The sequence below is a fragment of the Cynara cardunculus genome (genome assembly GCF_001531365.2).
Source record: "Cynara cardunculus var. scolymus isolate 2C chromosome LG 1, CcrdV1, whole genome shotgun sequence".
NCBI lineage: Eukaryota > Viridiplantae > Streptophyta > Magnoliopsida > Asterales > Asteraceae > Cynara > Cynara cardunculus.
The window spans coordinates 20454756-20470689 of record NC_037528.1 but is presented as its reverse complement, the minus strand read 5'-3'; the positions used below and the strand labels follow the sequence as shown (position 1 = coordinate 20470689).

The 15934-nt window shown below is 34.3% G+C and overlaps 3 protein-coding genes across 3 annotated transcripts in view; 1 reads left to right on the top strand and 2 right to left on the bottom strand.

The window, feature by feature from the left end:
• LOC112522854 (glutathione hydrolase 1-like) overlaps positions 1-797 on the bottom strand; it is a 14750-nt gene extending 13953 nt beyond the window's left edge. The window contains 1 exon segment of the mRNA XM_025132204.1: positions 396-797. Coding sequence (XP_024987972.1) covers positions 396-797 — 402 coding nt within the window.
• Positions 798-6488: 5691 nt separating this feature from the next.
• Positions 6489-9332, top strand: LOC112510438 (probable serine/threonine-protein kinase PBL7). The gene is made up of 6 exons (XM_025115858.1): positions 6489-6798; positions 7304-7548; positions 7694-8079; positions 8538-8670; positions 8764-8853; positions 8992-9332. Exons 1-6 carry the CDS (start codon positions 6528-6530, stop codon positions 9148-9150), a joined length of 1284 nt encoding a protein of 427 aa, XP_024971626.1. The 5' UTR covers positions 6489-6527; the 3' UTR covers positions 9151-9332.
• A 364-nt stretch (positions 9333-9696) lies between these two features.
• LOC112510446 (DNA excision repair protein ERCC-1) lies at positions 9697-15129 on the bottom strand. The gene is made up of 9 exons (XM_025115870.1): positions 14868-15129; positions 14657-14780; positions 13914-14017; positions 13061-13160; positions 12503-12579; positions 12135-12234; positions 11940-12011; positions 11338-11406; positions 9697-10242 (listed from the first exon to the last, which is right to left on the bottom strand). The coding sequence occupies exons 1-9, from the start codon at positions 15080-15082 to the stop codon at positions 9976-9978; spliced, it is 1128 nt and encodes a 375-aa protein (XP_024971638.1). The 5' UTR covers positions 15083-15129; the 3' UTR covers positions 9697-9975.
• Positions 15130-15934: the final 805 nt, after the last annotated feature.

The window sequence follows — 15934 nt, the reverse complement described above, 5'->3', positions numbered from 1 at the left end:
TATTATATCAACATGGATAAAAAAATAAAAACGAAACATTGAAATGAAAATGTGTCTCGATACATTACACGAATACCCTTCTAGTATAAAATAATATATAGGAAGGGTTCAAATTAGAACCCCAATTGGTCTTCATTTATAACATCGAATCATTCTCATTATGCATACAAACATTTCTTGAATACCATTTTTATTTATGTTTTGAAAAATTCATGTGGATGACATCAATAATTGTTGTAAAACCGAACTTTCATGTGAATCGTGTGGTTCTCAATAAATAAACATCATATCCAATACCATTGTCATACATCAAGATTTATTAAAATATTAATATCATGTTTAATATAGAAAATACATCGACCAAAATAAATTCAACCCCAATTTTTTATGAATACCCAACTAGCATCACCGAACGATGTATTACTTGCACTTACATAGAATCCAGTTGGTCGTACAGACCAATAACAAACAAAATTAGTAAATGCGGGTACTGCACATATGTCTACAATCTTCGTATCAAACAAAGCCAATTCTTGATATCTCGAACCCCACCAAAAGTAGCCATAGAAAAGAGTCTTGCCATCAAACCTCTTACAAAATGACCATTCATATTCTCCGTTAAATGAAATGGTATGCTTTCCAAGATCATCGTCTCCAGATTTGATATGAGCGTCAATGGTTTCCGATATCTCACTCGTAACGTGAACATGCCATTTACGGTCTGGGAAACACGCATGAGTTATCGAAGCACATGAGTATGTTAGGATGGCAAAGATGAACAAATGACGCATCTCCATATTTTCAATTTAAGTGTGTATGAGTCCTAAATATACATACATAAATATATATATATATATATATATACACACACACAAACATCTGTATATAATTTAAAGCTCTTTTAAGATCATTTAAATATGTTTCTTCCGTTTTAATGTTTTCAATAACTATGGTCTACGTTGCATACTAAAACTCATTGATTCAGGAATTGAAAGTGTTAATTGATTCAGGAATTGACAGGACCGGCAGAGGACCGGTAGAGAACCGGGACCGACTTAGGACCGGCCCGGTCCAGGACCCTATATATGTTATTTTGAGAAGTGTTAAATATTTGGGAAATAAATAAGTGATCAAAACCTTTTATATGGTCAATAATTGCGGTTTTGACTAGTAAATGGTTACGACTTTAACTAGTTATAAATTGCGGCTTTACAAATAGACGACAAACATGTTCATATATGAACCTATGTGATTCGCATATGAACTATTTGTTCATAGTTCATATGTAAACACATGTAATTCACATATAAACTATTTTGACTGATTCACATATAAACATGTATGATTCATATATAAATCTATGGGTTCATATGATGATCAGTTAAAAAGTTGACATGTGAACTAATTAACGGGTTCACATATGGACATATAGTTCATATAAGTATCATATGGATTCACATATGAACATATAGTTCATATAAGTATCACATGGATTCACATATGAACGCCTTTGTCGCCTATTTGTAAAGTTTACGAAACTACTCATCTATCTTTTGCATACCCATGTGAAAAATTATCCGGTACTTCACAGTCAAAGCTGCAAATGTTGACCAAATGAAGCGCTAAGATCACTTCTTTACTTCTCAAATATTTACCACTTCTCAAATGAACTTTTCCCTATATATCTATAGAGGTGAAATCATTTGTTAACCAAGATTTTAGTGTTAACTACGTAAACTTAATGGACAAATAGGAACCATTCTTTGGTATAGGTTAAATTGAAGGTCTATAATGTGGTTTTGATAAAGATAATGTTTTTACTTTTGAATAAAAATAAATTTGAAGATATCAATTAAAAAAATATATCGATATTAATATCAAATTAACTATTTAAATTTTTTTCGTTTTTTGTATAATTTCTTTAATTCAATTTTTTTATTGTAATTTAATTTAGGTCTAGTATTGAAGTAATTTGTTTTTGACTTAACAATATAATTTTTATAAAGATAATGATTCTGTTAGAACTCAATAATTATCCTAGTTATATTTTAAATTTTTTTATATTTAAAATGAGATGTTTATCATGTATTTGATTATGTTTATCTATGGTTAGTTATACGAATTCAAAAATGAAGCTTTAATAAGTTGTACTTATGCATAATTTACTTGTAATCTTAAATTTTAAGTAATATGCATTAATACACAGTACTTTATGCATAAAGAATGGTTTTTAAGAGTTTTTTGTCAAATACTTTATAATATAGTATTTATATATGTGTATATGTTCAAACGAAAACATTAACAATAAAAAGTAAAAAAATAAATTATAATAAGTTTTTATCACTCATTTAATAAAAATAACGTCTTAAATAAAAAAATTCTAAAAAACTAAAAAAAAAAAGACATAAAAGTAATTTATGTTGGTAAGATTATTTCATTTAATTAAATAAATATATCTCCATAATTAAGTAATTGTTAATCATCATCCCATGATTTTATATATTTACTTTTCTGGATTAATTCATTTTTATTTTTTCAAATCAGTCATCAACCGATACATATATTTCCAAAAAAACTGTACTGATATAATTGATAATACAATACATATTAATCATGTGATACTTTATACGACTACATTTGATTCAGTACATCAGAATGGGTAAAATAGTCATGTCATCATTTACAAGATCACATAAAGTGATCGTGTATAATATGACATGCAAGTTATGTGTATAATATCATATGACATGCATGTTGTGTGCATCACATGTGATTCACCAAATTAAGACTAGAATGATAGTTATATCATCATTTACAAGATCACAAGTGATTGTGCATATGATCATGGTACTGGTATATGATCATATACATGATCACATGCGATTGTGTATGATATGACATACGTTTTTGTGTGTATCCTATACAGAAGCAGATGTGGTTGTGTATGTGATATCATATAGGATCATGTGGGAGCATACATGAAACCATTTTTAATCCTACAGATCATTTTTAGGATTTGATCTATTTTGCAGCTAAAAACCGTTGTTATTTGTACGCATACATGATCACATCATTGCATGTGATCGTATATACACTGTCACATGTGATTATGCATAACGTTATATTGAAAATGAATGAAAAAAAAATACAGCAATATGAGTATCAAATTGAAGAGAACAAATCAACATTATTTATGTGTACTTTGTTTAGTTCCAGTTTTTACCAATTTTTAAATATTTTAGATTTAAAAAATTATAAATAAATGTTTTAAATAACTTTTATAGAAGCAAAGGACTTTTATACCCTTATTTATTTACTCTTACGATTTTTAATTAAGGCATTATTTTATGAAATGAACCATAAAATTCCCAAAAATACCATGTGACGTCACACTACAATATTTACAGATGTTTGCAGACATCGTTATCCTCAAGACTTGGATAATATGAAATTACTTATGTTAAACATGTAACAATTAATACTACATAATCTTTATGTTCATGTACATGCTTTCTGAAAAACTATTAATCACATTCTTATATTTTTCATACAACATCAATTACCATAATTTAAAATTTTAATTTTAATTTTTTCAAAGTATATAATATTTATATACAACAAAATAGAACAAATAAACTCACACTCGCCTGAGTTTTGAAACCCTTGACCTGCTAAAAGACCAAAGATTCACATACCACTAGGCCAAAGTAGGGATGACAAAAAAAAAACCATGAAACCGATGGTGAAAACCGAAAACTGAAACTTTTGGGCCGGGTTCGGGGACGGGGCAGGGATCGGGGAAAAATTCAGGGATTTTAACGGGTACGGGGGTGGGGATGGTGATCACTGACCCGGCCCTGCCTGATATTTATATATATTAATTTTAATTTATATACATACATATATATATATATATATATATAATATCATTAAAAGAAAATAGTAACATTAAAATTTTAAAAGACTTTTATCCATTTTACCTCAACAACTCAAATAAAGCTCACGGAAAAAGTCTAGTTATTTTGTCTAAAACCGTGATATTAGTTGTATGATATTTGAATTTCTGTTTAGTTTTATATTGTAATCTAATACATTGTTTGTAATTGGTTCGATTATGTTTGAGACATTTAAACTTACGTCTTTAAAAGAAATTGTAATATACTTTTAATTGTGAAAATTAACATGTTGTAATTTTTTCCAGATTGGTTTCGGGTTCGGTTATAACAAAGAGGATTTTTACCCTTAACAGGTTCCCCAACGGGGACCCGATAAGATCCCCGACGGGGATCGGAGCGATTACTGAGACGGTTTTAGCTATTGATTTCAAGAACGAAGATACCAATATCCAGCACGAACCCAACCCGTTGCCATTCCTAGGCCAAAGGCCCTTTAAAATTTAAAATTTAACTGAACATAAAAAATAGATTGGTCTATCCTATGTAATTCCCTTAAAAAACTTGCACATTTTAGCAGTGGTGGTAACAATTCTATGGTCCTTAACCTACAAGAATATAACCCAAACTTCTATGGGATGTAGGGTACCCCACAACTTTTCCACCCATCATGCTAAAAGTCAAAACCCTATCAACAATTACAAACCATCATCATGAAATTCTTTGTGGGACAATGTACAACTTTTAATCCATAAGGTACAAGTCATTATAACAATTTTACGAATTTTACGCAGGCTACCACTTTTTTCCAGGGTTATATTCAACGAATCTAAATAAAAGTGAAACTTCAAATTGTTACAGCTGAAAAAGATTGACGTCACCATCTGGAGCGTCCTCGCCAGACTGAATAGTCGACAGTAAGTGGTTTGAACTAGAGACCTCCTTTTATGGATGCCCTGAATCCTACAACACCAAGTTACTATAATTGTATTGCTCCAGAATTAAGAATTTTGTGAGACCCATTTCGTCATTGCTGATCATTTCCATGTATCTGCAATGTTCTTTTTTAGTACTGCAGATTCTTGATATCTGTTAAATTTTAAGTTGTAACTTAAAGCGTCCATGGTAAGATACAACTTTCGATGCTGTTGGTACAAGTGTTTTTTATGACGTTATTGTGTAGGATCTTGAAATGATTGGTTTGCGGAAGATAAGGGTAAGACAGAGTTGTAAGTGATCGATTCGAAAGTATATACAAGTTTTAATACATAAAGTACAAGTCATTATAAGTGTCCAAACAAGATTAAGACATTACCTCATGTGGCTACAAGAGAAGGGACAAAATGTAGCACACACACATACTCTTGACTCTTGAGCATCATGTGCTTGGACAGGTCCATGACCTTCCAAGTAGGGAATGCCAAAATGTTTTTTTTATTAATAAAATTGCACAAAAATTATGTAATTAATATTTTAATTTTTTTAATTATATATAGGTTGATTCAGATAAGAAAGCTAAATATCATGAGAAAGTAAGAAGGAAAGGTTCATATGTGAATTATTGAAAAAAAAATCAAAAAGAAAATCTATTTGAAAATGCATATGTAAACCGAAGTTATGTATTTATTTATATGAGTTCACATATATATATATATCTTTAAATGGACTATTTTAATTATTCGTATATGAATATTATCTATACTACATTAATAAGCATTTAGACCAAAAGTCTTAGTTACAAGTTTCAAAGCATAAAGTACTATCAATTTATGCAAGAGATTCAAAAATCTCTTAAGTACAAACTATTATGTATAATGTACAAATGCTTAAAACATACCATTTGTTTGGTCAAAGTTTCAGATTGAAATAAACCATATTTACATGAAAAATGTATGGTTGGTCTTCCGAAATTGTTTGATTCTTTGTTTGTTTCTTATTTTGAACCCAAATTCAAACTCAAAGTTTTTATTTCTCTTGAAGTAAACTGAAAGTCAAAGCAACAATAGTAGAAAGGGTTTCAGATACTGCATATACCCCACCCCAACCCTTCAACTTTATATGGGTTTAGAAACTCAACATGTGTGCAATTATTTTTTTCAATCGATCTTACTAATACACCATATTAGTCTTCAACTTTATATATTAGTTGACTTGTAAAATAACCACACAAACTCATGATTCAAGGCTAAACTAATGTTTCAGAATTTTGTTTCACCCGTGCTGCATCGCGCATGTACACCACTAGTTTCTCAATATATATACATGTGATTTGTCTGATTTCGTGTTCTTTTAAATAGGTGTCATTTTCGCTTGATCTCTCTCTCTCTCTCTCTCTCTATATATATATATATATATATATTCAATTTTTAATAAATTCTGCATTAATAAATAATATAAATTAATTTTAAGATTTTTCAAAAAAATTAATTTTAAGATTTTTCAAAAAAATTAATTTTAATAAATATTTAATAATATAATATAGATAATACCAAAAATTATTAGATTGCTTGCAGGCAATCATTTATGCCTTCAAAAAAGCTACCTATATAAACCATTACTACTCTTGACGTTCAACCCTCTTTAAACACCCATCTCTCTCCCCCATCATCTTCGGTTTGTCGGTTTTTTGTGACGATGGAGACAAACCCGACGGCACCGCCCACGTCGAGAACGCATATCAAGGACGACAACCGTCATTTGCTCCACCACCACCACGACGCTTTCCCAGCAACCACCATTCTTGTGGTGGTGATACCCGTCGTCATCATCATTTTACTCATCGTAATCTCTCTTATCGTGGCATTGCTCCGCCGCGTAAAGTCTTCGAAGCCGAACGCAAACAGCCAGGACAACACGAATTGCATGTTCGTCGCTCATAGCATCATAACGTTCAATGCGAACCCAGGTAAGTAAGTTACGGTCTCGAGTTATCTAATTTGTGTATTTTAGTTTCTTGAATTGCCCTTCGTCTTATGGCTACGTTTGGCACACTAAGGGGTTGTTTGTTTACCTTTTAATAGTTCCATTAAGAGGCAGTCTCTGAATCGTTAAGAGACGAATCTTGTTGATCCCTCTTAATGGTTCTAAAACTCTGTGAATGATTTTGTATCAAGGGCATCCCTTAACCATTCAGCGCCTTAATTTTTTTGTAAACAATTACTAAACAATTATATTTCATTTTGCACTATATCATGAGAGACTCTTAATCATTCTGCATCAAACCATTCAGCAACTGTCAAACAGCCCGTAAGTGATAATTAAGCTAGTCAGGTATTAAAAAACTAGTTGATAAGTCATATGACAATGTATAGTGGTTTATTTATTTAATTTTAAGTATATAAAAATAGCATAACTGATTTGATTACAGAAATGTAAAGTATATAACTGATAAATCTTTTGATCTGAAATAGATGGGAAAAGAGGATGTTTGTACGGAGGAAACCAATGCAGCCTACCATCGGCAACATTTAAAGGGGTACAAGTGTTCACATATAAAGAGCTCGAATCCGCTACAGACGGGTTCACCCAAGCGAACCTTGTCGGTAAGGGTGGGTTCGGGTCGGTCTACCGTGGGATGCTACGTGATGGCACTCTTTCCGCTATTAAGATGCTTCATAGGGAGGGCAAGCAAGCTGAACGAGCTTTTCGATCAGAGGTATTTCATAAAAATTACAACAATGGTCATTAAATATGATATTTATTAAAATTACAGTCATTTAAACATCTATACATGTATTATATATATATATATATATATATATATATAATGATGTGTTTTTTGTTTTGGAAACCAAATGCAGGTGGATTTACTAAGTCGTTTGCAATGTCCATACTTGGTGGACCTGCTTGGATATTGTGCTGATAATCAGCACAAGCTCCTCGTATTCGAGTACATGTCGAATGGTACTCTTCACAACCATCTCCACCCGTCGGATGATCGATCTCGCGTATTGAATTGGGGTATCCGGTTGAGAATTGCCCTCGATTGCGCAAGAGCGCTCGAGTTCCTCCACGAGCACACCACCCCATCGGTCATACACCGTGATTTTAAATCTACCAATATCTTGTTGGACGAAAACTTTCGTGGAAAAGTCTCTGATTTTGGGCTGGCCAAGATCGGATCCGACAAACAAAACGGGTTGATCTCGACCCGTGTTTTAGGAACCACTGGATATTTGGCACCCGAGTAAGTTCATTATTCGTTATGATAGAATCAACTAATATCGTATATTACTTCCTACTAGATTAGAACAGAAAGCTTAAATATATGCATGAGAATGGGTCCCTTTTCTCTATAGTCTATATCATCATAAGATATAAAAGGTCGGTTTTTTAAACCTGAGCCTTCCAAGCCCGTTTTAGTAAGCAAAAAAAACTTGGGTCTGGTCGGGCTTCTGGAGTGAAAATAAGCCCAATCAAACCATTTCAGACTGGATTTTTTGGACCATTTTACATTAACGATGCTGATGACCTCCTTTAGGGCTTTGACCGGGCTTGCTTGATTGGGCTTCAGATGGGCCTGAGGTCGGGCCTACTAGGCCAGAACTCGAACGGTCTTGTACTTTTTTGTGCATCATTAATCATGACATATTATAAGAAAAACTGCCCTTGTATCTTATGTCATTATACTTGTTACAATGTTAGGTACGCTTCGACTGGAAAGCTTACGACCAAATCAGATGTGTATAGCTACGGTGTTGTTTTGTTAGAGCTCTTAACGGGTCGTGTACCTATCGACACTAAACGGCCACCTGGAGAGCATGTCCTCGTCTCTTGGGTAAGTACTTTTGTGCGTTTCCTATTTACAAGCACGTATGCATAGCATATTTTTCGTGACTCAAAATTTAGCCGTTGCTATTGAACTCCTCAGGCTCTTCCAAGGTTAACAAATAGAGGTGAAGTTGCGAAAATGGTTGATCCAAATCTACATGGCCAGTTATCGAGAAAGGATCTAATTCAGGTTAGTTTGGCTTCGTTTCCATAGATCATATGACTAAGATAAGTAATCAAATCATGTGTGAGAAAAATCAGATATACAACAGTATGAAATGTGGTTGGCTTAAGTAATCAAATCAACGTGTTGTTTGTGCTTGTGTAGGTGGCGGCTATTGCAGCCATGTGTGTGCAAACCGAAGCTGATTATCGGCCTCTAATGACAGACGTTGTACAATCGTTGATTCCTATAGTACACAATGTATCTTCCGGGAGCTCGTCTGGTTCTTTCAGGTTTAGCAAACGAGTAAGCCCTAGATCTTAGAGATTGCTCGAATCTTGATCTGTATTGTAGCTAAAAACCAAACTAAAATAATCCAACATATCCCACTCGGAGGTAAGAGTCTGGTGAGGATAGTGTGTATGTAGACTTGTCATCTAGCCTAAGGAGTAGACCAGTTGTTTCTATGAACACCATTTGAATAGTAGTCGATATATTCAATTAAATTCAGTACATAAATGCAAGAAAGTTAATTGTCATCCTACAAGGGTGTGTTTGTACAAGATAGGACGGAACAAAAACATGTTCCACATTTGGTGCAACAATACAATGAAACTTGACCGGACTGAATGGGACAAAAATGCATTTTAAAGTCTCAACAAAATAAGTGAAACAAAAACGAGGGAGATGGAAAGGCTTGGTAAACTACTAAACTATCCATGTCAAATCAAGACTCAAGACTATTAACGATTCTTTCACCCACCTACCCCACGATCACCCGTCCTGTCCTGTCCTGTCCTATCAGTCCAGTCCGTGTACCAAAATCGAACATGCAAAACTGGATTGAATCTTTACTCTAACATCGATGAATTAGAAGCCAAAGGGAAATTCATCTCATTGACCACCATAAATAAACCGTAAAGTACATGTATATATATACACGGTACGAGCTCCTAAACGCATTACAGATTCACCATGACTTTCAGGGACTGTTTTCCCTATCTCTATCTCTATCTTTCATCTAATTCTTGAAATTGCAAACGTCGGTTTAAATACACACATTCAAACACCAAATTCAGATTGTACCTGAGGAGCAGCTTGAAGATGGTCTTTAAAGAACTGTTTGAATGAGTAGAGCTGACAGGTCTTTCATTGCTGTTTCTGGTTTTCTTGTTCTTCTTGATGACTAGTTTCCAGACCAACTTTCTCCTTGTATTTTGCAAAAGCCGCTGAAAGGGCTGATTTAACGGTTACATTTGGTTCTTTTTTATCACGCTTATTTGAATGCACGGAGTCTTTCTCGTCTTCTTTAGCTTTGCTTGGAGTGAAAGGTTGGGCGGAAGATTGGACTGCTGAAGGGTGCTTGGGAATTGAGCGTTTGAACGGTTCATGAAAAGTGTCATACAAACGCTTTACCTGGTCAATCAATAATGAAAAGAGAAACAACAATCAAACTCACCTCTTTTTCCTTATTTTAAGGAGAGAGAATGTATTACAGGTTTGTAACGGGCAACCCCCCAGCCTGCACATACCGCTCCACCCCAAGAGCATCATGTGAGGGGTAAATCAAATATACCACGGCCCCCACTAGACAGCTGGCTTAAAAGCCGAGTGCCTACAAGGAGCTCAATTCCCAAAGGAATTGCAACTCCTATATTGCGGTTGCCAGACTCGAACCGTCGCCTATTTGTGCAAGTATACCACCCATAAACCAACTGAGCTACGCCCTAGGGGCATTATGCATTACATGTTCTTTTTCTGTATATGGGAATAGTGGCGAGTTTGGTGATAACATTGATGGTAGCTATGTATTGCCATTTCATTTGAAGTGTCAAAAGACAGCCACAATTTGAAACCAAATAAAATTCTTTTAACCGACATCAAGCATAGATTTGTTGTTTCCTGAACTTGTGAAGTAAAAAGGATTAGAAACTAGTTCTAACTGGACTGATGGTACAACAAAAATGTGTCTCTGGTATTGGGAAAGACTAAAAGGCCGTTTACCAGCACAAATTAAGCGCCAACCGGGTAAGAGTGCAATTTGGGTCAACACTTATCACAGATCAAGCAACCGTTTACTGAACTCTTATTGGGGGCGTCAATTACCTTATCGGTGATCATGGCTAGGAGTCTAGGACCAAGAATTTTACCCGGTAAGAGGCATAGCAAGAACCAAGAATCTTACCTGGTAAGTGAGAGAGAAGACTCTTACCCCGTAAGCGCTTATTGGGTAAAAGACGCTTACCACAATCCATTTTAATGACCGAGAATGCTACCCGATAAGGTACGTGAGGATGGTAACTCTTATGGGTAAGTGCTTACCCGGTAAGAGTTTGGTAAACGGCCCCTAAGAGTCCCTCCCTTAGCATCATGGACCGGTACGAGGGACTTGGTAAACAACATCATCTCTGATCAGGTAAGTGCCTCTTACCCAGTAAGACTCGATAAGCAGGTATCAAACATCCCCTAAAAAAGAGAACATAATGAAGAGAGAAGAACAAAGAGACATACTTTACGTTCACCAATGCCAGGGCAACGAGCTAGATCCTCCATGGAAGCATCCATAATATGAGAGAGAGACTGCCAAATTGATAATAAACAAAATGTCCACAAAACAAGATGAAACAAGTATTTCATCTCAAAACGATAGGCCAAATGATAGAAGCCATTTGAGATTATAATGATGTGAACCCCCTATCAGATGCAACTCCATTGGCATATTCTACACTTGCAAATATATCTACTAATTTCCCCTAGCAGATTTCTACATCTTTCTAAACTTTAACATATTCGTATGAGGGTAGATAACATAGAGAATTACATGGGAAAGTTCATTTAGGAACCATAAATATTTTGAAAACGGTGATAACCAACTATTCAAGAACTACTATATGATGAATATTCATGAACATCATTCATCATGAATTTCATGCATATTCATAATTCATGATACTCATCATGAATAATTGATTCTCATGGTTCTCAAAATATTCATGATTCTCCAATGGACCTGCCCTGACAAGTACAAACTAAGTCAAAAGAGAAAAGCTAGATGTAATGCATATGCGGAAATAGAAAATGAACTACAAGTTTTAGGGTAGCAGATGAAGTACCCCAAACGTAGAACCAAGAGTAACCACATCTGTCTTGTTGACATGCCGAACTGTTGTTAGAGTGTGCGATAACTGCAATCAAAGTTCATCTTAGTACACGTAAAAAAATGTATTTATAGCCATAAACGAACCTCAATTAGCAGAAAGGCCATAAAAATCCTGAAGGAAAGACAAAAAAAACTCAGGCATCTATACCCGTGATAAATAGTCTGTATCCATTTGGCCTTGAATAATATCTGCAGGCTTGTTTTCATAAACTTTTATCGTCTCCAGATACCGACCACATTCTTCCAAGCTGAAGCAAACGATATATAGATTCTGTAAGTTTTCTAACATCAAAAGTGGATTATTTAACAATCATATTAATTAATAACTCCTAAAAGAAATCAAAACAATAACCATAGCTACCCCCAAGAATCATTAGAACACACCATATTCTAGTTTGGTGCAGCCTTAACATACAACAAACATATATTTATGATCACAACAAACAATAAAGTACGGACGAGTACATAAATCACAGCACCACACAACAAATTTATTCATTTACAGCACAAAGATACCTCCAACCGCACAAAAGAGTACAGTCATGAAGCAGAGCCGTTCTTGTGACTTCCAACAATGGCTTGACAACATCTTCCTGAAACATAAACAACAAACCTCAGGTGGCAAAGCTAATAATATGTCACTATACTTTCACTCACACTTCTACATCACATACTCGTACAAAAAGATTTATCAGTCAAAGTTATTCTCATAACCATATCATTTATGTACATCAATTCGCTCCAACTTTAATTAAATTGTCCAACATAAATCATCAAAAATGTTTCAAATAATTAACATTCAAACAAATGTTCTTTCTCTTATCCTCTTGTTCCATTATTTTTAATAAAAACGGACAAATGATATGATTTTGAGAGGATAAGTATCTTATCGATAAAAAAATTATTTGAGTACGTAATTGGAAAAAGTAAAAGTACAGTGACCATTTCATCTACTTTTGCTAAATCAGCTTGCAATATTATCCAAAATAAGCTACAAATTATTCAATACATATGCTATATTTTGTTCCAAAGAAAAACAAATCAAATATTCAACTGCAGCTATCTAGATCTTACAACATCAACATGGCATAAGACAACACGAAGCTTGAAGTTTTTTCCCAATTCCCTTATTCGGTAATATAGATAGTCTGGGTGAAGCAGGTGATACCTGAGACTGCATGGAAAACGTCATGATGATAAGAATGAGATATAAGAGAGAAGTTCAAGAAAAATTAACTTTGGAAGCTAAAGAAGTATTTATCAACTTGGTGTTAGCAAAGTGTTGTTTCTTGTGTTTTGTCATCGTTATGTTGAATAAAAGCTTTGCAACTTAGATAAATAGATGAAAAAAGTCTAACAAACGTAAGCATCAGCCTTTTAGGTGAATAGGAACAGGAACCCACTAAAGCTCTAGGAGAATATGCAAAACCATGCTGAAATATCTTTTGCTTTTTTGTTTGAATTAGAGTATCTAGAAACAAATAACTATAAACATCCTACACTTCCGATAAAAAACTCGCCAGGGTTGGTTTGCATGTGAATGGATCAGAGTTATAACTCAAAAACATTATCTTCTTCTTCAACCTCCATAACTTCAATTGTCCACACCACATCCACCGGATGCTTGAAAAAAAACAATAAAAAAGGAAAATGGGTATAAGTTGATTAAAATCAGAAAACGTTTGAGCACTTCCATTCCCACCACACACCCCTATATTTCCCCCTTTCATTCCTGATCCAGTGGGGAATAGAACCTAAAACTGAAACTAAAAAATGAAAAAAAAGGACATTTTCCCTTAGAAATGTATTGTTAAAGGTACTCTACTTGTATTACATTTCAGTAATTGAACTTTCCTTCACAACTAGTCAAGTTAATGGTGTACCAGTGAATAGAATAAATGAGTTGATTGCTTATTGAAGTACGAACCTGAGATAGAGAGCACATGAATGTTGCCCCAACATGTAATCACAGACAATATCTGAGAAAGCCCATCTCACATTTCTTATATGTTTTAGCAAAGGATTTCCCTTCTACATGAACGAAAAACAAAATATTACATGTATGAATACATAAAGGCAGTCAGCACTATACACTGAACAAGCTTTTAAATAACACTGTTTCTGATGTTGTTTTGGAAGTTGACATTATAGCCAACAGATGATAGAAGTAATCTAAAAACCCATATACAAACTTAAATCAACTATTTTTTTCTTTTAGTACACTTCATTAGCTCAATGATCTTATCAATCTTGACCATCCAAACAAAGTACTCTGTTTCTCCCCCATGGATAAAACACACTAAGTCCAAGACATCATGGTCTAAAGCCCAACCAACATACAATACCAGAATGCTAACATGATTATGGTTTCAAACTGCTTGTTCAAATGCAAAAGTGATTTGAATTATGCCACCTATTGAATACCAATATCATTTTATTCATGGTACTTGCTCTTATGATGCCATTGATTTTGGAGAAACGTTGCTAACTTAAGTTTCGCCAAAAAGGCCCTAAAACCCCACCCACTTCGTCCATTTTTTTTCTGGAATGCAGCCAGTATAAACTAGTAAGGTGCTAGGCAGATAAAACTCCATGATAATCCACAAGAAGAAATAAAATAGAAGAATCGCAATTACAGCAAAGAATGCGCTTCCGTATCAAACAACTCACCTGTCTATGACTAACAAGTATTGCATTACGATTCTGTGCAGAAGACGGAGATGCTCCGGTATGATTTACAGCTGCAAACGGCAACGACGACGGAGTAGCATCAGCCACAGATGGCTGAACTCCCCTGATAATAAAACACAAAACCCTAAAGTCATGAAACGGTAGCGAAAATCAAAGAAAAGAAAATGCATCGATCAATTGAGAGGACGACCTTGGAGTTGATGAAGGAGGAGGTGGTGGAGCGTAGAATTCGGTGTTCTTAATGGAGTTGAAGGCTTGAGAGAAGGACTGAGAAGGGTTGAAAAGTGATTGGATAGGGGTTTTGGATTGGGATCCCTGTATAACTTCCTCGAATGAGGGTATCTTGATGACGAAGGATGATGAAGAACTGTTCTTGTTTGGATTCTGATCATCGCCCTCTTCCATTGATGTCAAATTTCATCCAAAATCTTTGCTTTTGTCCTCCCGCACAACATTCATACCAACAGTTTTTATTGACATTTATAAAGAAAATTTTTGAACTCCCTCGTAATATTCATATTCATTTATTATATTTACAGTTTTGGTCCCTTAACTTTTTTTTTTTAATTATACACACTTAACTTCTTTTAATTTACATTTTGGTCGCATAACTTTTCTTTTTTAGTTATACACACCTAACTTCTTGTAATGTATATTTTGACTCCTTAACTTTTCTTTTTTTAGTTATACACACTTAACCTTTTGTAGTATACATTTTGACCCCTTAACTTTTTTTTTTAGTTATACACACTTAACTTCTTGTAATATATATTTTGGCCCCTTAACTTTTCTTTTTTAATTGTACACTCCTAACTTTTTGTAATGTACATTTTGGCCCATTACCTTTTCTTTTTTAGTTGTACACATCTAACTTCTTGTAATGTACATTTTAACCCCTTAACTTTCCTTTTTTAGTTATACACACCTAACTTCTTGTAATGTACATTTTAACCCCTTAACTTTACTTTTTTAGTTATACACACTTAACTTCTTGTAATGTACATTTTGGCCCCTTAAAGGTAAGTAAAGGTAGCGAGTTTTACTCGATAAGCGTAGGTAAACATCCCTTAAATTACATATATCGTCTGTCGACAACTCAAACTCCAGCTATAGTTTCGAAATTACATAAACGGCCTCGTCATTTCATATTGTTCACATCATTCGTCCATGCCTCTTCCCCACTTGCAGCGACCACAACCACCATCACGAATCCTACTCCGTGTTACCTTCTACACCAAGCTTGTCTAGTCGATAGTA

What these genes read in the sequence shown, in the direction of transcription:
- LOC112510446 (XM_025115870.1), bottom strand. Translation starts at nt 15,082, where the DNA reads ATGGAAGAGGGCGATGATCAGAATCCAAACAAGAACAGTTCTTCATCA. An exon ending in CCTCCTTCATCAACTCCAAG is followed by an intron (nt 14,781 to 14,867) that starts GTCGTCCTCTCA and finishes TTTTATTATCAG; the next exon opens with GGGAGTTCAGCCATCTGTGG. An exon ending in ACTCTTTTGTGCGGTTGGAG is followed by an intron (nt 12,235 to 12,502) that starts GTATCTTTGTGC and finishes CGTTTGCTTCAG; the next exon opens with CTTGGAAGAATGTGGTCGGT.
- LOC112510438 (XM_025115858.1), top strand. Translation starts at nt 6,528, where the DNA reads ATGGAGACAAACCCGACGGCACCGCCCACGTCGAGAACGCATATCAAG. An exon ending in AACGAGCTTTTCGATCAGAG is followed by an intron (nt 7,549 to 7,693) that starts GTATTTCATAAA and finishes AACCAAATGCAG; the next exon opens with GTGGATTTACTAAGTCGTTT. An exon ending in ACTGGATATTTGGCACCCGA is followed by an intron (nt 8,080 to 8,537) that starts GTAAGTTCATTA and finishes TTACAATGTTAG; the next exon opens with GTACGCTTCGACTGGAAAGC.